The sequence below is a fragment of the Beta vulgaris genome, chromosome 2 (assembly GCF_026745355.1).
Source record: "Beta vulgaris subsp. vulgaris cultivar EL10 chromosome 2, EL10.2, whole genome shotgun sequence".
NCBI lineage: Eukaryota > Viridiplantae > Streptophyta > Magnoliopsida > Caryophyllales > Amaranthaceae > Beta > Beta vulgaris.
The window spans coordinates 56,395,189-56,417,445 of record NC_079203.1 but is presented as its reverse complement, the minus strand read 5'-3'; the positions used below and the strand labels follow the sequence as shown (position 1 = coordinate 56,417,445).

Genomic DNA, 22,257 nt, shown 5'->3' with positions numbered 1-22,257 from the left:
TTCGGCCCACCCTATATAAAAATCCTAGATTCGCCACTGTTTAAAATACTGAAAAGGATTCTTGTTAGCCACTCAAGTACGAACCGAACCCCCTCAAAAAAGAAGATAGGAAGTGTACCACTAGGCACCAACAACGAAGCCTAAGGCAAAATGTTGTGTTTTGAATTTTAATATACGCGAAACACATGTTTTAGGTATATCAAACTATTTTTACAACTATATTATACGAAGTTATTATCATGTGAAAATTAATTTTCTAATATTTCTATACATAACCAAGCATAATAATGAACAAAGTTGTATTTCAGAAACAATGAAACATAATAAAAGGCCAATGTTAATCAAAGATATTAAGGTATGGCAACCCTCGGACAAGTTAATATTATAAAGAAGTTAACTTTCCGGGCTATTAGTTTATAAAGTTTCAGAATTTCAGATGCAGTCTCCAAACGATTGTGTGACACTCAGGATGATTCAAATCCTCAATTTAGTTTAGAAATATTTTGTACTTCTTCCGTTTCATAATACTCGCTACACTTTCTATTGCGGGAAGTTTTACATTACTTGCTACACTTACTTTTTGGACAATAAACTCTCTCTATCTCTGTCCTCTTACATGGGTCCCTTTTCTTTTTACTCTCTACCTCTTTCTTCTCCAAAAATTACCTACGAGTCTGTGAATTGAGAAGTGTAGCGAGTAATATAAAACTGAGGAAGAATAAGGAGAGTTCATTTGTTGAGTTTCAAGGGAAGGATTCCCTAACTTGGTGCAGTTTTGTCCTTAGGAAGATGGAAGATGATTAACGCCTAAGTTGGTCGGACTTGTGTATGGTCATTGAATAAATTTATGAATTGGTAATAAAAATGATGAAGATCCTAACCATCTTGATAGACCACAATGCTGAAAAGCCACATTTTTGGTTTGGGAAAGCATGGTACTAAGTCATGAAGGCATAACATGATTGGCAGGAAGGGCTCGTGGCCTGGTGGGTCTTGGTTGTGTGTCGCGAACACAGCACGCAGCATGCTTAGACACGAGCCCGTGTGCCAACTCTGATCCAGCTTCCTGCAACACACGAGCGCTGCCTAGGCACATCTTTAAGGAAACATGCATGGAACCTGGATAACAATAGAGTTGAAGTAATCACAGATTGCTCAGAGAGGCTACTTGACTAATGAAGTGACTTGATCACCTAATCTCATTTAAAAGAACATTAGAATAACAATTAATCAGATACCATGTTATATGGACCTCACGTCAACCACCACTATTATTGTTGATCTTCTCCTCCTTCCTGCAGTCTTGCTCTTGCAGGCAGTAGTCGTGCACTGCATGTCCAAACTCCATTTTCTGAATTAAAAACACAGTTGACCTTCAACTTAGTAGCACCCACGTAAATTGGACAAGTTTTCAGATCATCAACATATACCATTCTTAAAACCATCAAATATAAATACCCATCAATTATTACTTATTTTCTCCTAAAACAAAATACAAACCAATTTCCTAATCCAGCCAAAAAAACACAAAAAAAAGAAAAAGAACAAAAAGAAATGACAAGAACCCAGAATTTGTTTCTACTGTCAGTTTTGGTCCTAGCTTTGGCCTTCTCTTACGCAAACGCGGATGGATATGAAACAAAAACCAAGTCATATCCAAAACCATATGCACCAACTACAAAGGTAACAGATGTGGTAGTGGAAGGGATCGTCTACTGCCAGAGCTGCAAGTACGCAGGAGCATGGTCTCTAGATGAGGCTAAGCCCATTGCTGGTGCTCATATCAGTGTTATCTGCAGGAACCAGAAGGACAGAATCAGCTACTACAAGGCCTACACTACAAATGGTGATGGTTACTTCTACGCGAAGCTTCAGGGCTTTTCAATGAAGCATCAGCTTCTGGATCATCCTCTTCAAGCTTGTGTTGTGAAGCTGGTTTCTTCCCCTATTGACAGCTGTGATGTCTTCACTAACATCAACTATGGTGTCAATGGAGCCAAACTTCGGTATGAGAACAAGAAGATTATGACTAAGAACTACGAGGCTGTGATTTATGCTGCCGGCCCCTTGGCTTTCCGCCCTGATCACTGTATTCCTAACCAATACTGATTTTTTAAAGTTGTTTGGCTGTAATATCTTCTCCCCGTTTAAAACCCTTTTTGTGTATTTTGTGCCTTGTGGGTTCTTGTCTAAACATGAGAGCTATATTCTTGTTCACGAATAATTTAACTAAGCATTAACACTTCTCTTTGACTTCATAAATTTCTGATGATCCAAAAAACCAATATTTACCTAAAAAAGAAAAGAAAAAAAAAAACAGTACACACTGACAACATATACAGGTGCAAATTAGTGAAAGGGATGCACAATAACTATGGTAAATCAAATTTATGAATTGATGAATAGAAATCAACAGGATTTTGATATATTGATTTCAAATTTGACCACTCATGGAAGGAAAACAGCAGAGCTTACCGCATACAACAACAACAAAAATATTTTTTGCCACCTAAAAAGAAGCAATACAAGTATCATGTCTAAAAGTCGAGAGGCATCTTGAAGAGGTCATTTATATCATCCATAGCTTCTTTTGTGAAGACGGTTGGCTCATATAACTCTTGATTTTTCTTGCTTGGTGATTTTTGTGGAGGTTGTGGACCTTCCTGACTATTGAATTCATCATCAGCAAGTATGGTAAACCCACCAAAATCATTTTTCCCTGAGGCGATTGCTTTTTCCTGCCTTTTCCTCCTGGTGGTCCTGACAAAATCTATTGGCTTACCAAACATGTCATTTATATCTTCCATAGCTTCTTTAAGATTCACAGTTGGATCCACCAAGCCATGGTGGCAGATATTCTCCACCTCTGGTTCATCAAGAATGGCTGAGCCCACAAATCTGCAAACAACTGTGTCTTCTCTGAATTTGGTTCTAGTCCTTCTGGATGATTTCTCTATTTTCATCTCATTGGAAGACTCTTGGTTATCTTGTGGCCTTAGAAATACGAATGACTCAACTCCAGAAGAAGATGATGGGGAGCCTTCTGCTGATGTCTGAGTCTCACTCGGTTCCAAATCATTGCTTAATTCATCATCAACAAATATCTTAAATGGTTCTTGAAGAGGCTGTTCTGGTTTGTTCTGTGGCACTATAAAGTCTTCTTCGTCTTTTTGGCATGTCGATTTGACTGTATTGCATGGATTTTCATCATTAAACACCTCAAGTACATTGCTTGTGCTCTGATGTACCTTGGGTTTCCCTTTATATGATCTCCGAACAGCCTTTGCAGGCTCAATGGGTTCTCTGAACATGCTATTAATGTCATTCATGGCCTCTTTCATGTTTATGGTAGGTTCCACCAGACCGTGGTGACAAGCATCCTCTGCTCCAGACCTTCCAACAATTGCAGAATCCACAAACCTGGCCACGACAGAATCATCTCGATATAACTTGCTTTCAGCTCCTTTTTTTGCTTCATTTAGTGGCATCAGATTTTGAGAATTTTCTGTTAATATGTTCTTGTTATTCACAGACTCTTTCTCGATGGAAGATACCTTAAGCAAGGATATATCAGAACTTCCATCAACCTTGCACAAATTTTCATTGTTCTCCTTAGAACTGCAATTTTGGGATGTGGTATTTTGATCACACAGAGGTCTCTTAGTTCTCCTCTTCTCACGCTGTATTAAATAGTGATAGTTAAACACAAAAGGTTCCTTGAAATGTAGAACAGTTCCAGGTTTAAGAATAAAAATTTGGAAGTAACCTGAACTCTCTTGTTTTTATGCCGCTCAATGCGTTGAATAAACTGTTCATATGATTTCTGCAATTCATCTAAAGGTTCTGCAAAGCTTCACAGAAGTTCAAAGAACATAAGTATGACCCTGATGCAAATTTAAACCCCTTTAATCATCCTAATGCATAAAAAGTTCCTAAAAGGAACTGAAAGAAGACAGATATCCCAACATTGTGCCCAACATCATTTCATACACGAGGAAACCAATAAATTGAAAACAAATGGATACTGAAGAATCATAGTTTCATAAGCTTCACAAATGCTGATTTTCCCCTACTTACACATCCAACATTATGTTCCTCCAGTTGATTGCATTATCCCCTACTAGTGATCTTAAAGCAGCTATATGTAAAGTGTAATGGACAAGGTGGATTACTCCCTTGATGCATTACCCTAAATCCAAGCATGCTCTAGAACGCGCTAGTGTCCCCTACTTCATATCCAAACACCAACCATAGGCACAGAACCTCCACTCTTTCGCAAAAGGCTAACTCCAAACAATGTTCAGATTTTACTTCAAAAAGTACTATTAAAACCGATTGCACGTATAAGAATATGTTCAAACTGAATCATACAATATGTGTACAAAGTTCTGCTCGAAAATACTTTACCCCTCATCATTAGAGCCATATTTCATCTTCCAAGAGTAAAAAGACAGCACTACAGTAACCACTAACCAGTTCTTTCACCTCCACAAACCACAATCAAACACAACCTAACATTTAACAATCAAAAACCTTTCAAGTTTCATACAGGATCTCATCTTAAACGGATACAACGCACATTTGGTGAAATAAACCATAAGTTCACATCATACAGCTACAACCTACATAATCAAATATTTTCATTTACATTCATCAAGCTTGACACAAAAAAAAAAAAAAAAAATTAAAAAACTTACTTCTGAACTCCCAAACGGTACATTTTTTCAGCTTCATCAAACTTCTTAATCTTCTCATAATAAAGCGCATAAGCCTGGTAAAACAAACACCTTTTTACCCCAATTTTTTTCATCTCCATAGTCCGCAATAACGCCTTTGGATCATCCACATAATCCATCTACTCCACAATAAAACCCTAATCAACAATTTTTTTCCAAATCTATAAACTACAAACTATAAAATCAACGAACTACATATAAAAAAGGAGATGAATTACCAATTGAAGCCAAATACGAAGATATCGGAGGTCGTTACGGTAACGACGATCAGAATCGAAAGTTTGTGCGCATTTTTGAAGAAATCGAGGAAGTTTCTCTTTGAGAAGATGAATTGGTAATGTCTGTCGCAGTTTTCGAACTCCACTGCCATTGATTTCAAGCATGTGAGAGAATGAAGGTAAAAATGGTGGAGAGAGAGTAAAGACGGAGTACCTGAGCCAAGGAAAAAGAGGATCGTTGCCGGAGTAAGATTTGATGTCGGAGATGAGAGAAGAGAAGATATCGTTGGGATTTGTGCTCGCCATTTTTGAGTTTCCTCAAGTTACAAGCTAATTGCAGAAATGGTGGGAAGGAGAATTGGACCGTTGGGGGGATAGGGGGGCCGCGGGGGGGGGGGAGAAATTTGAATTTTTGATGAGAGAGGCTCTAGGCCGCTGTCTACTTTGAGCCTTGAGGCTTATATTGCTCTATAATGAAATCTAAAACAACATAATAAAAGAAAAACCTCACTAAAGAAACATAATAAAATAAAATTTTCCACTGAAGAAAGTAAGAAGCATAAACCTCACTTAAAAGTTAAAACATAATTATACACCAAAACAATATAATCAGATACTCCGATTATTACACTTTCGTTGTCTGAGTTTGGATACAAGGTTAATTACGACGTTAGTTATAATACCCCTGGTAGGCTGGTACATAACTTTTGGCGAAACAATACTAAATACAGTACTATTCTCCCTCGAGTACTGAAACGTCGACAACTTAAATATCGATTTATAAAACTACCAAATTATTATACTCCGATTTATCACAAACAAAACAAGCCATGGTAAAATAATTAAAACACTCATCTATACATAGACTACATAGTCATAACAATAACTTAGAAAATTAGTATACTGTCACGTATTAGAAAATAATACAGTACCTACTAAGCAAAATAGCAAAGAAGAAAAAAATGAAAGTAGCAGCACCAGACCCACGTAGAGATTCATACTAAGCAAGCTATGATGAAATACTTACAACATGAAATTTTAAGCCTTAGCAATAAATGCCCATAATTGACAATACTAAATCATGACTTACAGAAATTACTAACAAAATAACATTACTACTCACGTGAAATTACAAGCTATTGTCATGTATGCTTACAAGCTATTGTCACGTATGCTTGCAAACTACTGTTATAGCTATAATAATCTAGGAGTATAGTTGACTAGCCTTCTCTGATATAATGCTGAACTATTATGTTATATGCCAAATATAACCGTTGCAAGAAAGGATACATATACTGTACTATTAACTCTACAACTCAAAAACATACATTGATGCATAGTCAGAGCTATACTTAGGGTCTGTTCTTCCCAACTTATTTTCAGTTAGTTCAACTCTGGACAATACTTTTACTCTCACATCACTGTTTATTTCAGTTCAATTCAATTCAGCTCATTTGTTTTATGCCAAAGAGAATAGACCCTTAGTATGTAATATGCATGCATAAGGCAAGAGGAAAAGAATAAGAACAATGTCATTAGTACATCTCATCTCCCAAACCAGAGACATAAAGAAGAATTTAAAAACCAACAATAGCAAGAAGATATTCTGATGGTTAAAGTTTTAATATCTATTGAAATTTATCAGTGGTTAAAATTTATCAATGCTCATTAGATCTAAAACTTTTTTTCAAGGTCAAGCAAATGCAACCTTAGTTATAGTCTACATGATGATATTCTGATGAAATTGAATCGAGATTAAATCTGCCCAAGACTATTCTAATCGAACTAAATATAAGCACACCTCTAACCTAGATCATGATATACTATACAATATATACACTCAGGTGTGTCGTGGTTTAACTAGAACACAAGAGCGAAGCATAGTATTTAAGAGGGTCACGACACCTGTTAAAGGCCTAGTTATACTGATAATAGTAGGCTAAGAAGATTAAGAAAGTGAAAATAAAAGTTGTTTTATTAGTAAATAGGCTCCCCTCCACAACCATGTTTAGACTTTTTTGTTAAATTTACTCTGCCACAACTATGTTTATAATTATTTGTTAAATTGGCCCCACAACAACCAAGCCCGACTTCGCCCCAGGACCTAGCCAAGATACTAAAAATTGGTGGAAAAATGTGAAATTTTGAAAAGGTGTAAATTTACTCGAGGATTAATGAAAATTTATATTGATTAATGTTCGATTTGAACCAATCCCACCTTACCTCAAAAATTGGTTTATTATGATTGTAATTTTAGATAATTAACCATAGGTGATAATATATGATCCAACACAAAAGTATCGAATGAATCATCACTAGAACATAACCAAATCATTTAAAATGACCCATATAGACGATATAGTCCGGCAGCTCATCAATCGACGGAAAAGTCACGACATACCTACTAGTATTTTCGGTGTATAATAGGTGACTACTTCTCAAAGTAATTTTATATGTGTTGGTATTTAATATTTTGACTTAAGAAATCAACTCTTTTAAATTGGCATGGAATAAGTTTGATTTGTGGTTTGTTTTTAGAGCTCATTCGTTATCGTTTTTCGTTTCCTATTTTCAATTTTTCTGAAAACCAAAAACAAAAATATGGAAACGCGAGGGCTCGTTCGTTAATTTTTTTTTCCTGTTTTCAGTTTTTTTAAAAAAAATCAAAAACAACAATACGGGCCCGTTTGGTATTACTGCGGTTTTCTGTTTTCTGGTTTTTTGATTTTCAAAGTCATATGATATATGTTCTATAATGAATAAAAAAATAGTCAAATTTATTGGGAACATGATAATCTTGAAAACTGACAACTAAAAAGTGAAAACCACTTTTTCTGGTTTTCTGTTTTTGGTTTTTAGTTTTCAAAAAAACTAAAAACTGAAAACAAAAAACGATAACGAACGAGCCCATAGTTTCCAGTTTCTAGTTGTCAGTTTTCAAAATTAACATATTTAGTATAAATATGACTAATTGTAAATTTCTTATCCCTTTATATCATATACCTTCTACATTCATAAAACCAAAAACTGAAAACAGTGATATTAGGGGGGTGTTTGTTTAGGGGGATTAGGGGGTGGGAATGAGATATTATATCCCTATGGGTAGATATCCCATGTTTGTTTGAGGGAATATCTAAATTCTCATGTGAAGGGGAATAGGATTAAAACCCCTCTTATCCCACCAAAATAAGACATGGGGATTGGGGAGGGACAGGTATTAGGGAGGGGATTATTTTTAGTTATGTTAAGAGACAAATTTACCCTTCATTAACATATACTTCACTAATATTGCTTGCTCTTCTTTTGTTATCCTTCATTAAAATGGGTAAATTTGTAATTTAGCAATATATTCCCTACTTAATCCCACTAACATACCAAACAAGGGATTGGAATATATTTAATAAATTCCCACCTTCTAACTCCCATTCCCAGTCCCATCCTCTAATCCCCAAACTCTCAATCCCTCATACCAAACGCCCCGTAGCGCCAACCTCGTGTCCTTGTAAAAAGAAGAAGACCGAAACAGAAGTAGAATAAATAGGAACAAACCATTATTCATACATACATTTTCATATATAATAACTAACTTTAGCTCTCTCCTCTAACAGTTATCCCCTGTTTTCTCCCTCTGTTTCTCCCCTCCATCAATGGCATCTATGACACCCACAGAAAACACAACCAAATCTCATGATCACCATTTATACACTCGAATTCGGGCCCCGAAAAAATCAGACGTTCCCTCCATCCACAAACTCCTACATAAAATGGCAGAATTCCACAATGCCACCAATTGCCAAGTAACTGAATCTTCCCTAAACTCCACCCTCTTCACAAATCCACAACCAACTCCCGTAAATGTCTTCGTTCTCGAAGTTTCCTCTTCTCCGCTTCCTCTCCACCCTTCAATAATCGAAAAGACATTCGATCTTCCTCGCCCTGTTAACGATTCAGAGGTGTTAATCTTCCAATCCGAAATAGGTACAACAATTGCGGGGTTTGTGTTATTCTACCCGACTTACTGCAGCTTTTTTGGGAAGCCTGGATTTAGAATTCAGGATTTGTTTGTAAGGGAGAGTTATAGGAGTTTAGGATTTGGGGAATTGTTAATGAAAGCTGTTGCAAATGAAGCTGTTAATTTGGGATATGTGAAAGTTGAATGGAGTGTGGTTGATTGGAATGTTGGTGCAACTAAGTTTTATGAGAGGATTGGTGCTTGTGTTTTGGAGGATTGGAAGACTTTTGAACTTACTAATGATGCACTCTTCTCTTGTGGAAAGCTTCATTAATTTGCTGATTTTCAACTTCTTTATATGTTTGTCTAATTTAGTTGCTAATTCAGCTTAATTATTGTATGTTGATGGTTTTTTATATAACTAGTGTTTGATTTCATGCAATGTGATGTGTGATGTATAAGATGTTATGTTTGATGTTCTAACTATGGAAAATATTTTACAATTTGAGCAGTTGAGAAGAGGATTTTTTTTTAACTACTTCCTCCGTTACAATTTAGCTGTGACACTTCTAAAATCACGGACTCGTAGACAATTTTTTGAGATAAGAGAGATAGAGAAAGAAAGAAAAGAAAAGGGCCCATGTGATAGGAGAGAGATAAAGAAATGTTATTGCCGAAAATGAAAGTGTCACAACTAAATTGAAATTTCCTAAAATTAAAAAGTATCACAACTAAATTGAAACGAATGAAGTATTAATTTTAATGTGAGATCTATAATCGTAGATATATAGTATGAACATTTTAAAGTACTAAGATGGTGACAATTTGGTTCAAGATTAATACTAGCTTGGTCTTTTCTCCTTAAAAAACAAAAAGTACTATGATGGTGGCAAAAGTTTGTTTGGGTTGATAATGTCAAGTAATAATAGGGATCAATTTATATTAGTAGCCTACTAGTCTGTGAAAACTAGAAAATAATTTCAAATTAATGAATTATAATTCAAAAATTAAATTCAAATATGATGAACTATATGAAATTTGTAACAAAATTTAACCTTATAATGGTGCAAGCCACCCATCTAATAGTTATTGTTTCTCAATAACTAGAAGCGCAAACATAAATGAGTTACTATTTGGTAAAATTATGTAAAGAGATAGTACTAATTATGTATATGGTCATTGAAAAACACAAGTCCCACACAATAATAAATTGTTATATGTCATAGATTTAAAATGGAATTTGTTAATCACTCTCTATTTCTCTCTTTTATGCGGATAGTTGGCTGAGAACAAGGCAAAAAAAAGTATATGAGAGTTGTGAAATTTGATAAACCCACTTACAAGGAGAACCACACGTTATTCCTCTCTTATTCATAGTGATGTTAACCAAACTATGGCCAAGACCAATTTCAACATCCATACCTACCCACATGAGTACAAACTAAATCCACATCCACCCTCCTATCTTACAGAATACAATACCATCTATGATCATTCACCAATTGTCTTAAGCTTCGTCTCATATTATAGTCGATGTTGTAAGATTGATGCTTAAACAATAACTAAAAGCGCAAACACAAACGAATTACTATTTGGTAAAATTACGTAAGAGATACTACTAATTTCGTATATGGCCATTGAAAAATACAAGTCCTACACAGTAATGTATTGTCAGATCTCATAAATTTAAAATAAAAATTGTCGATCCCTCTCTATTTCTCTCTTTTATGCGAGTAGTTGGTTGAGAACGAGATAAAAAAAAAAGTATATGAGGAGTTGTGAAATTTGATAAACCCACTTACAAGGAGAACCACACGTATTCACTTCCTTCTCATTATCATAGTGATGTTAACCAAACTATGGCTAAGACCAATTACAACATCCATACCTACCTACATGAGTACAAACTAAATCACATTCATCCTCCTATCTTACAGAATGCAATACCACATATGATCATCCACCAATTGTGTTAAGCTTCACCTCATATTATAGTCAATGTTGTAGGATTATCTCAAATTCCTTTACATTACCTTTAATACGGAAAAAAAACTAATGCACAGTGCATTAGAATATGGGTAATATGTACCAAAAATTAGGGATTTGTATTTTTTAAGTTGATATCAACTCAAATCACATTTAAGCTTAAGAAACTAGTGTTGTTTTGTATTATAACATACATATTATTTTAGATTAAGACTTTGGAAGGATAGATGTGCTACAGGTTAGACAATACTAAATCGGCTAATATTAGGCGAGTAAACTATCAAATCCACCACCTATCCATTACTCATAACGAGTATAAATTTAACATCGACAATTTCCGATCATCCACTATAGTCATATTGACATCAACAACTACACTATCAAGTACCCACTAAAATCATATCTACACGGATTAAACTATCAAATTCACCACCTACCTATTTTACACATGATAAAAAGTGAAAATGCCTTTAGGGAGTGAAAACAGTTAGTTAAGGGGTTCGTAAGGTGTCGAGAGCCATTTTAGGGGAGCTCGTAAAAGTTAAAACCCATAATCTCGCCTTCACTCTCAGTTCACGCCACCATCTTTCTCTCTCCTCAACAATGGCGGTCAAAACCGAAGACCTCCACCAATCACCACCAACCACCATTAACAACCCTATCTCCAACAATGGCGAAGTCGACGACGAACCAGAATCTGAAGAAGACGACATCGATGAAGAAGAAGAAGATGATGAAGATGAAGACGAAGAAGAATCTCCAGCAATGGCGGAATCAAATTTCGGTTCAGTTAGGGCAAAAATGTCGAAGCTCGCTAATCGATTGAAGTCCGAACCAGTTAACCTAAGAGTTCACGATGTGATAATTAAGGGGAATATTAAAACGAAGGATTCTGTAATTGAAGCAGAGATTATGGATGACCTAAAACGAGCTTCTACTCTTCAAGAGATTTTTCAAGCTGCTGCAATTGCTAATGTGAAGCTTCGACAGCTTGATATTTTTGATTCCGTTAATTTTACGCTTGATTCTGGTCCAATGGAGTTGCCTGGTACTGCTAATGTTGTTGTTGAAGTTGTGGAGGCGAAAAGCCCTCTCACTGGTGAAATTGGCGTGTTTACTAAGCCTGGGGTAATATTTTGTTTATTGCAGTTTTTGATTTGATTGTTGATTTTGATTAATTTGTTCAAATTTAGACAGGTGATTAAGAATGATTGTTGATCTAGTGTTGTAGTGATTAGTGGTTTGACTTTATGTGAAGTTGTTGAAGGTCTTTTGGTTTGGTTATGGAAATTGTTGTGGTTCTATGAGAATGTTGTGAATATGTGGAGTAGATAACACAGTATGGGTGGATATGGGGGGGGGGGGGGGGTTGGAGGAGAAGGTATTGTTGTGGAATTTATCAAACTCGAGTAGTTTACGAGTGTTGACATGAATTAGAGCCTTAGGAAAGTTTTGTTGGCTTGGAAGGTTGATCCTTTGTTTTTCAGATGGATGCATTGTAATCGTATGGGTTTTGGCATAAGATTACTGATTGTAAGTTTGTAAAATAGAACTCTGATTGTTGGGTTGTCTTGATTGGATTGAAGTTTACTCGTAAATGAAAATGTGGTGTATCTAAGGGTGTGTTCTTGTCTCCTTTAAAGTCTTAGGAAAAGTACGTTTATATACGTTCCGATAGTATTAATAAGGTCATGTTAGTTCTAATAAGTTCCATTAAGTACAGATAAGTTCCAATTAGTTATAAAATGGTCTCCGATGAACTTTTCTAATAAGTTCATATTAGTTGCAATAAGTTCAATCAAATTCCAAAAAAGTTGAAAGAAATTTAAGTTAAGAGAACGCACCCTGAGATCACAGGTGTAATATTGTTAGAACTATTAAACTGTCTATATAGGTAGATATTAGGTCTAATTGTAGCTTTTTGCTGCCGTCATAGTCTAATAGATGCTAGCTCTAACTTCTATTTAAAAGATTAGTAACATAACAATATCAGCAAATTTACCTATACCTCCAAAATACGATTGCTGTAGCTTTTCTGAAACACTACTTGTACCTATAAGAGCTACCCGAGTTAAACTTATAAGTTATGGAGATGTTGTTTCTGAACATGGCCTTATAGAAACTAGTGTTTTAGGTATTTGGACTGTGCATAAATTGGTTGTCATGACTGATTTTGTAAGAGAGCTTATTAACAAAATTGATTTACAAAAATTAACTGCATTGTGGAAAGAAAGAAAGCCGTAGCTTATCCGCTGGCTCAGTATTGTTACTTCTTTTACAAAATCACTTCCATCATCTCCTCTTTCTGTTATATACGAACTGGAATTTATGTTTCTTGGTTTCCGTAGTAGCCAATATCCTTTGCTGCTGGAGGATGGAAGCTCTGCATTTTAAAAGTCTAGCTCTTTGTACTGTTTGACATTATGCTACCTGTTTTGCCTCTTGCAAAAATAACTTTGCTGTGATTTCATATCTGATTTCCAGTCTGCTCATGAAACTACCTTACCTTGTTAAAATTTAGGAGGTAATTTACTTCTCCCAATCGCACACAAGGCTGTTACTACATGCTTTTTGGTCATCATTGTGCTAATATATGTAAACGTTGGAGATGCATTTATACCTAATGGTCTGTGGTTTGAGAAGGACCATATCACTTACAATTTCTTGTGGCTTTGGCACAACCATTTTTTCTTGCCATAAGTTTATAACTTCTCTTCCTTCTTTAACTTCTGCTGCTAATGTAATTGTTTTTGTAGGCTAGATCTTGGTCTCTTGAAGGAGGTTTGAAGCTGAAAAATCTGCTTGGTTATGCTGATGTTTGGGATGGATCTGTATCTTATGGATGGGACCAGACAACAGAGGTTAGTACTGGTGTTTCACTCCCCAGAATCAGACATTGGCCCTCTCCCGTTTTTGCACGAGCATCTCTACTCTCTCAAGACTGGCTAAAGTTTTCCTCATACAAAGAACAAGCAGTGGGGTTTGGTCTTGGTCTAATATCAACAAGGAATCATGAAATGGTATACAATTTGACATGGCGCACCTTGACAGATCCATCACATATGGCGGGCGAATCAGTGAGGAGACAGCTCGGACATAGTTTATTGTCCTCGTTGAAGTACACATATAAAGTTGATAAGAGGAATTCACCTTTGAGGCCTACTCAGGGATATGCTTATAGTTTTACTACCTTATTAGCTGGCCTTAATCCTGATAGTCGGAGTGCACGCTTTCTGCGGCAGGTGAGGCTTTTTTTTTTTTTTACAGTTGCCCTGAATTGTTTCTTGTTTGTGTTTAAGTTGATTATTTAAACACTATCTAGTTTAATTTTGAATAGTTTGTTTGCCTGCTGGCTCCACATTAGGAGCTGCTGCCTATGTTTTATTCCTCCCCCCCCCCTCTTTTTTTTTTCTCTTTCTGGAGTCTTGGGAATGTCACTTTTGTGAGTGGAAATCTACGTGAATAGGTCTTGACAACTTTACATAGGATGACCAGTTTATGTGATTCTTGAAGATATGTTAACATGTTTATTATCATACATTGCGTATTATAAGAAGATAAAATCTACTTTTGGAGAGAAGCTTTATCTACTTTTCATTCTAGAATTTGTGGTTAATAGTTAATAAAAAACTTGCTACATTAACTGCAAAGTGATGTGAAATTTGAATTTCTGGGTGTCATCCTTGACAATTTGGGGGGGGGGGGTACACACAAGAGGAAATAGATTATCACTTTATCTTATCACACAAGAGTATGCCATTGTGCATTATTGCTGCTATTTTGATGTGCATTGCCTGGGTTGACCGTAATAATATATGAGTTGTAAAAATATTTCTTCACTTAACTCAATATCTTTGTCGGTTTTTCTCCTTTACATGCGGCCCTAATTAATGTTGGACTCATGTTCTGTAGACTTATTTGTTAATTTTCTACTGTAATAGAGAGAACACCCCCCACTCTCCCACTAGAAAGAAGGGGTAACACGTTCTGGATATTTTCCTATCCACTTTATCAAGTCATACTGACGAAGTATCACAGAGTCATTGGATGTGGCATCAATCAGCGTCTCTACAAGCTTTTTCATCGTTTTTGGGGTCGGGAGACAGATATAAACAGCCTTGCGGCTGTCACAGCCTCACAGTTTAATTTCAAACCCAACATTGGAGAAGTCATGAAGTAACTGTCACTTCAGAACAAGCAAATACGAAATACCAAGTAGTTTGAATGCAGCATATGATTGTAGTCCAAAATTAACTAAACTCCTTATAGGGAGTGTTTAGCTCCATTAAAGTTGTGTTACTGGAAAAAGAAGTCAGGAAAAGTATTTTATGAACAGGTTATGAAAAAAGTCCACACTATTTTTGCCCAATTAGTACTATTGTGGAATCCTGTTAAAGATTGCCTGAAGTGAGGGGAATATATTCTAACCGTTTTGTACCTCTAAACTTTGGGAGTCTTTCTCACTTGAAAAGTGGTATAAGTGCTCACTTATTATTGCTGCTAGAAAATTTTTCTTCTTACTCGTTGGTGTTGTTGTTGCTTTTTCGTCTTTCCTTGGCCTATATCTACGCTTGATTGATTATTGTTTGGATAAATCTACTAATGTGATATATTTTTTCATCAACTTAGTAAGGACTTATGGCAAGGTATCAAGAGATGTGCTTTGTTGGGCATTTACAATGAAGAGTATAACACGTAAAGAAATTGACATAGTCAAGAACATGTATTAAGAAGTGATAAAAATAAGTTAGCACACTAGAGGAATGGAGGTTTTTTTTTCCTATTATGATTGAACTACACCAGAGGATTTGCATCAACACTTTGTTTGGATAGCAATGATGAAGAGATCGTTAGGGGAGGGAAGGAGAGGGAGGGGATGGAAAACTGAGCTTGCATTTTTTTTCGTAATCTTTCCAACAATGGAAGGATTTGGTAAATGAGTCCCTCCAATTTCCTTCTCTTTCCTTCCCTCCAAATAAATGAATCTCTCATTATCACTCCTCCCCTTTTCCCTCCAAATTCCCCTATCGAAACAAATTGTAATCTCTCCTTTCCTCTTTGCAGCATTAGAAGATGATTCAGCATGGTTTATTGAGAAAGAGATACCATGGCATTGTTTAAATTCCTTGGTTTTAGGCTAAGTAGGAGTCAAACCGAGTACCTGAAGTTGCAACCTAGTAATCAGAGAGAGCCAAGCGAGGATGTAGTTACAGTGTGACAATAACATGGTAAAGAGTTTCCCTTAAGTGAGTCTTTCGAAGTACTTTAGAATGGAAAATTGACCAAGATGTGACTCACAAAGATTAATTCTGAGTGGCTTATATGGAGATCGTTATAGATTTTTGTGCTTATGTTACCTTTAAGGTTAAAGAAAAATTTCGTAGGATGACTATTTAGCCAAACATGATTTGTTGGGTCAGATATTCAGCATTTTGAAAGAATTATAGTAGGTAGACGGGTGTACTATAAATGCATATGCTTAAATGGGTGGAAAAACTGAAGGGATGAAATTTGAAATGAGGAATATCTGATTATGCTGGTTAGGGCATATGTGATGTTGAGTGTTGACAAGATGATGCACGGTAAAGAAATTGAAGAGTTGGGAATATAAATATTTTATAAATTGTCGAGGAAGGCCAAAGATGATTTGTGTGGAGGGACTTAAAAGGATATGAACAAAATGGGATTTTAGGAGCACATGACATTAGTCAAAATCAAATAGAGGAATACTTGTCGACGATCAAAGGAGACTCTTGGTTCATTCAACCGATCCCATCCTTGTAGGATATTTATTGATGGTCAAAGGCTTTTATATATGTTGCTTTGCTGTTTTTTCGTATAGAAACTTCACACCCTTGCACTTTGGGCCTTGTTGTATTGAAATCACTGAATGGATGAGAAGCTTGACTTTTTGAGTACCAATTTATTTTTGAATTAAGTCCTTTTAGCATTTTTATGAAATTTTATTGAGAGGTCATGCTCAACTAGAAACTTTGGCTCTGTTTGGCAAATAGAGTTTAGCTGTTAGAGTTTAGAGTTTGCTTTAGAGTTTTAACTTTTTTTTCAGCAGATTTGACAACTTTTTTTTTATAAATGTGTTTGGTAACAATTAACTGATTGCTAAAAGCTTATTGTCATTTGTTTGTTTGAAATGACATTTATAGAGATTTTAATACATATGTTTAGTATTATTATTAGAGGCAAAAAAGTCATGGAACATTCTTTTACCTAATCCTCTAAAGGAAAGCTCCTATTAGGAGCTTTTTCATTTTGAGAGTTTTTATTCCAAAACTCCCTTTTACCAAACACCCCTTTTAGAGTTTTTGACTAGTCAAAACTCTAAAAGTGATCCAAAACTCTATTTTTGCTCCAAAACTCTATTTTTACTCCAAAACTCTAATTGCCAAACACCCCCTTTATTTTTGATATTAACGACTTGATTAATAAAAAGCCATGATTGATCTTAATGAGTTAATGTACATACGCTATCATATTGAAGCTTCATATGACTAGCTTGGGGAAAACTTCACGTGCAATGCTGTAGATGTCCTGGACCTTGTCCTGCAATTTATTATTCAAGGTAGGGCTTGGGGCTGATCTTGAATTGTAAGGGATTTGTCTCTCTTGCTAAGCTCTTTGTATCCCCAAGACCCAACTGTGCAATATGTCATAATAAGATATAGGCTATTGAATATTGAAACTTGTTTAATTTGTTTCTGGTCCACCAGCTCTTTGACAGATGTGATTGGTTTACATGAATTATGAACTGGGGCCATTTTAAGTTGATTTTATTCAGGTCTGCTCTAGATAACTAACTCAGCTATCTGCTATTAATATTCTCAATAGGAGTGTGATTTCCGTTATGCACTGCCATTGGGATTTTATCGTGCAGCACTTAATCTGGGGGTCTCTGCTGGTCTCCTTTTTCCATGGGGGAGGGGCTTTTTGGATAGACCGTCGTCTCTGCCTGATAGATTCTTCATGGGTGGTAATACTTCACCAGTTTGTGCATTGGGAGGGCCCAGTTCAGTGTTGGGTTTTAAGTGCCGAGGACTTGGACCTACTGAACCACGGAGACAAACTAGAGATAAACCTGATGATGATTCCACTGCTGGTCCTGAGAGGGATGCTGTAGGTGGAGATCTTGCTGTTTCTGCATTTGCAGACCTTTCATTTGATCTTCCACTCAGGGTTCTCAAGGATGCCGGGATCCATGGTCATATCTTTGCGTCCACTGGCAACCTTGTCAAATTAACAGAAAACGAATGGCGCAAATTTTCCACCAAGAATTTCATGCAGTCATTTCGAAGTACTGTTGGATGTGGCATCATTGTTCCAACAAACCTATTCCGGATGGAGGTTAGTATATATTTTCTAAGCTATACTGCATAAGTTTCATGTGAAAAGCCTAGTTGATGGATTTTATTTGCGACCACGTTCAGCTTTTGCTTTTTATAGTTGAAATGATCTTAAATCTACTTCCTTGCTCATTCTGCAGGTTAATTATTGTCACATTGTGAGGCAATTCGACCATGATCATGGAAAAACTGGTGTCCAGTTCAGCTTTTCTTCACCATTGTGAACATTGGGAAGAAGTTAAGATTCTTTTGCTATTTCAGTAATGTACACACCTCCCAACACTTTTCTGTTCTCTTCTGTGATTTTGACGCTAAAGAGCAATGCCTTTTGATAGGAAACAAAGTCAAGTGCTTTCCCTAGGAAAGGGAAACGAGAGTATTTGGTGCATTGTGTCCGAGACTAATCCTTGAATAAAGATTATGCGGAAGTTTCTCTTGCAGCTTTTGATTAGGGTGTTCCTACTAAAATCAAGTGTTTAACTTTATGAAACAGATAATATATCCAACGGAGAATTAGACTGATTTTTTCTTTGCCCCGGATCCTAATATCGGAAGGCTCCTCTATTTAATTAGAAATGACTTCCTGCTGTAGAATTGTGGTTTATTGGCTTAGAGTTGGCAGATCTTTCAATTTGTTGTCAATATGTTCAGTCTAAATCCGTTTTTACCGGTTGTTCCGTAACTTTAACTTCGATTTTGTTGTCAATATCTTCATTGGTGATCGGGTGTGAAACTTACTAATTGATGAGTTTTGCTACATCATTCTGAAGAACTGATGCTATTTCTATCTGTCCCAATCCCATCATTTCACCAAGACTTTATGATAAGAAATCTTTTAGCCTTCAGTCAATTTTATTGTTGCCTTCTGCTGGTTTAGTGAGGTCCCAAAAGCTGTTCTTCCTGGTTATGTTCACACAAAAATTTGGTATTTTTGTTGCTATATTCTTAAATCTTACCCTTGTTAATGTTATGCTATCGCCTATCAGCATCACGATTATATTTTATGCTCTTTGTCACCTCTCCGCTCTTCTCTCTTATACGATACTCTTATTCTTTATGCAGCAGATTGTTACCACTAGCATAACACAGTTCCTTTCACCGTTAAGTTATCATAATTGGGTTCTCTGTTCACCAACACTTCAATTTGTGCTTTCCAACCCAACTGTAGCCTGTAGCCTGTAGCCTGTAGGTAGTGCGATTAATTGTGTTGTAGCTAATTTAAAAACCCCCCTTGTAGATTTGAGACTCAAATTTGGAATTCTCTCCTGGTTGAAACTTGCCAGTGAGATTTTTGTGTCCTACTTCAATATTTCTAGTTGGTACCGAACGACATAAAATGCCTTACAAGTTACAAATATATATATATATAGGGGTGAGATCACATGAGAATGTTTCTTACATGAGAATGAATCTCAACCACACAATTGGATTAAAGTTACAACTCTTGTTCATTAGAGCTATACTTCCGAAAAAACTTTGAGCCTAAAAAAAATTTATTTTTTCTTATATTCTTTTTTTTTTAGTTATATCACTTTTTCATTAGAGTTATATCACTTGTTCATTAGAGTTACAACGCGTAAAATCCATTCTCATTTCTATGTAAATATGCATTCTCATATGAACTCACTTCTTTTTATATATATATATATATATATACATATATATATATATATATATATATGTATGTATATATATATATATATATGTATGTATATATATATATATATGTATGTATATATATATATATATATATATATATATATATATATATGATCTTGGCTAATTAAACTTGAAGAAATAACCAACAAAATAGTAAGAGCGTTACACAATAGTTGTACAAAATTACAAAATAAAGATCATCCTTGGAGAACACACAGTATGATAAAAGAAATAGAATATACTCTTTCTACATAGGATGATAAAAGAAATAGAATATACTCTAAATGAATATATGTTTTGTGGGATAAATTGCTATGCTCTTTTCAAACAAGTATTCTTATAAAGATGTTTTTGCAACATCAATTATCAGTTTATTTTGAAGGAAAATATTTTTTAGGAAAATATCCCTTTTCTGTTGTTTGGTTGGATAAGGAATTCAAAAAGAAAAACTAAGATGGAAAAAAGTTTTCTATTACTTTATAAACATTTTTCTTCAAACGTTGAAGGAAAATCATTTTCCTCCACTATTCATTTCCGACATCTCCATTTCCCTCTTCTTAACTTAATAGTTTTCAAACCAAAACATAGATAAACTAATATCCATTTGCCTTTAAACCAAACATGCCCTAAGGAATAGCTAGGAAATACTATAGGAAGCTCGTATGCAATTGGCAACTTATTAGTTTCTTTTTTGTTGGTGGAAGGCATAATTAGGTTGCCCATCACCTCAAAGCTACTAGCTTGAGATATTTAAACAAATTAAGGCACTTACTCTCAAGGAAAGAAGAGAATAATCAACTAAATACGTCAAAACACGTAAAGAACTAGAAATAAACTTTTAATTTAGAGTTTACACAAATAAATGACTTTTATTCTTTGATAAGGAGACAAATAAATGTCTATGATGCATGCAATTATCATTGATCAACTAATATGTTTTGGTTTTGACAATATTCCCATCCACAATCACATCATTCTAGCATATGCATGAAGTAGTGAACGAAGCAAATTTGATTCTCAATTTATATTTTTGTGGACCACATGTAGAATATTATTTTCAAATGACGTTCACTACTTCGTATGAATAGAATTTATAAGCTTATAGTCGGATACTAATGTTACTAGCATGCACATAATAATTATTAGCAATTAGATTTATGGTATATTTAATCTTGCAGAATAGTAGTAATAATCTCACCAAAATTTACTTTGACTTTAATTTCTTCGAGGTACGAAAATTATTTATGAGATTAGTTTAGTGATTTTCATGATTAATTTTGAAGAAAGCTGAAGCAAGTTTGACATCTGGCTAATCTCATAAAAAAATCTAAATAAAGATCATTATATCTATGATTTGAGATCAACGATAGAATAACACAAAAATAAATTTTGTAATAATGAATGTCAATTATTTTATCATCAGACTTTAAATTTGAAGGACATGATATGCAAGCTAAGATGGCAAGATCTGACTATGTATATTCTAAACTTTTTTTTTATCGTGTACATGTAATATCAATATATCATCAACAACAACAAGCTATGACAATATGTATATGCTATTACGTACTTGCAGTCTCCTTCCCTAGAATCTCCGATAAATATGCATGTTGGTTTTGAATTTGAGCATTTAAGTCCCTTTAAAATCTGGATAACAAGTATTGGGCATCCCTATCTTATACCTCTAATATAAATGATAAAACCGCTAATTTAGTGAGTCTAAATTTAAAAGCTAAGTTGTTAATAAATCAATTAGTATTTATATTAGAGGGTATTTTACTATTGTGCATGTCTAATAGACTATGTATAGATGTGTTATTGACGTGCTACAATAATATGTATATGCTTCTATATTTTTTTCCTTTTTCAATATGTTTTGGCGTGCTAATCATACCCCACATGTACAAATATTTTCTTATTATTATTTTTGGAAATGCCATATACTACTCTACGAGTATATAATAATGCATATTGCATGATATTCTATATATACATGGTTAATTAGAACAAGCATTATTATTATTCATTTATTCATATGGAGGAAAAGACAGACATACCTATTGCAAACAGATACGAAGATCCGCATAAGTAGGGTCACGTATTTTTATAAATATAAAGATGTAAAACAGGAGTTGGTGGGAGAAAAAAATATCAGGAGAAAGAACAAAATGACAATGGAACTTGTTGGAAGTTGACTTTACAGCTTGTTTTGCTCAAGGTTCAGTCTTACTCTTACAGACCAATACAGTACATACATTATATTGCTAGAAATTGCATGTATTTTCATGAAAGTGTACATTACATTATATTGCTAGAAATTGCATGTATTTTCATGAAAGTGTTATTTC

At 35.0% G+C, this 22,257-nt stretch overlaps 4 protein-coding genes across 4 annotated transcripts; 3 read left to right on the top strand and 1 right to left on the bottom strand.

Annotated features, from left to right (window-relative positions):
* Positions 1-903: 903 nt before the first annotated feature.
* LOC104906061 (non-classical arabinogalactan protein 30) lies at positions 904-2,253 on the top strand. The gene has a single exon (XM_010694769.4). It carries the CDS (start codon positions 1,555-1,557, stop codon positions 2,107-2,109), a length of 555 nt encoding a protein of 184 aa, XP_010693071.2. The 5' UTR covers positions 904-1,554; the 3' UTR covers positions 2,110-2,253.
* Positions 2,254-2,373: 120 nt separating this feature from the next.
* On the bottom strand, positions 2,374-5,337 carry LOC104906062 (uncharacterized). Its single transcript, XM_057392843.1, has 5 exons — positions 5,169-5,337; positions 4,955-5,099; positions 4,698-4,855; positions 3,767-3,851; positions 2,374-3,680 (listed from the first exon to the last, which is right to left on the bottom strand). Exons 1-5 carry the CDS (start codon positions 5,258-5,260, stop codon positions 2,538-2,540), a joined length of 1,623 nt encoding a protein of 540 aa, XP_057248826.1. The 5' UTR covers positions 5,261-5,337; the 3' UTR covers positions 2,374-2,537.
* A 3,381-nt stretch (positions 5,338-8,718) lies between these two features.
* Positions 8,719-9,240, top strand: LOC104906063 (GCN5-related N-acetyltransferase 8). The gene has a single exon (XM_010694772.3). It carries the CDS (start codon positions 8,719-8,721, stop codon positions 9,238-9,240), a length of 522 nt encoding a protein of 173 aa, XP_010693074.2.
* Positions 9,241-11,363: 2,123 nt separating this feature from the next.
* LOC104906064 (uncharacterized) lies at positions 11,364-18,956 on the top strand. Its single transcript, XM_010694773.3, has 4 exons — positions 11,364-12,020; positions 13,649-14,134; positions 17,739-18,251; positions 18,391-18,956. The coding sequence occupies exons 1-4, from the start codon at positions 11,496-11,498 to the stop codon at positions 18,472-18,474; spliced, it is 1,608 nt and encodes a 535-aa protein (XP_010693075.2). The 5' UTR covers positions 11,364-11,495; the 3' UTR covers positions 18,475-18,956.
* The last annotated feature ends 3,301 nt before the right edge of the window (positions 18,957-22,257 follow it).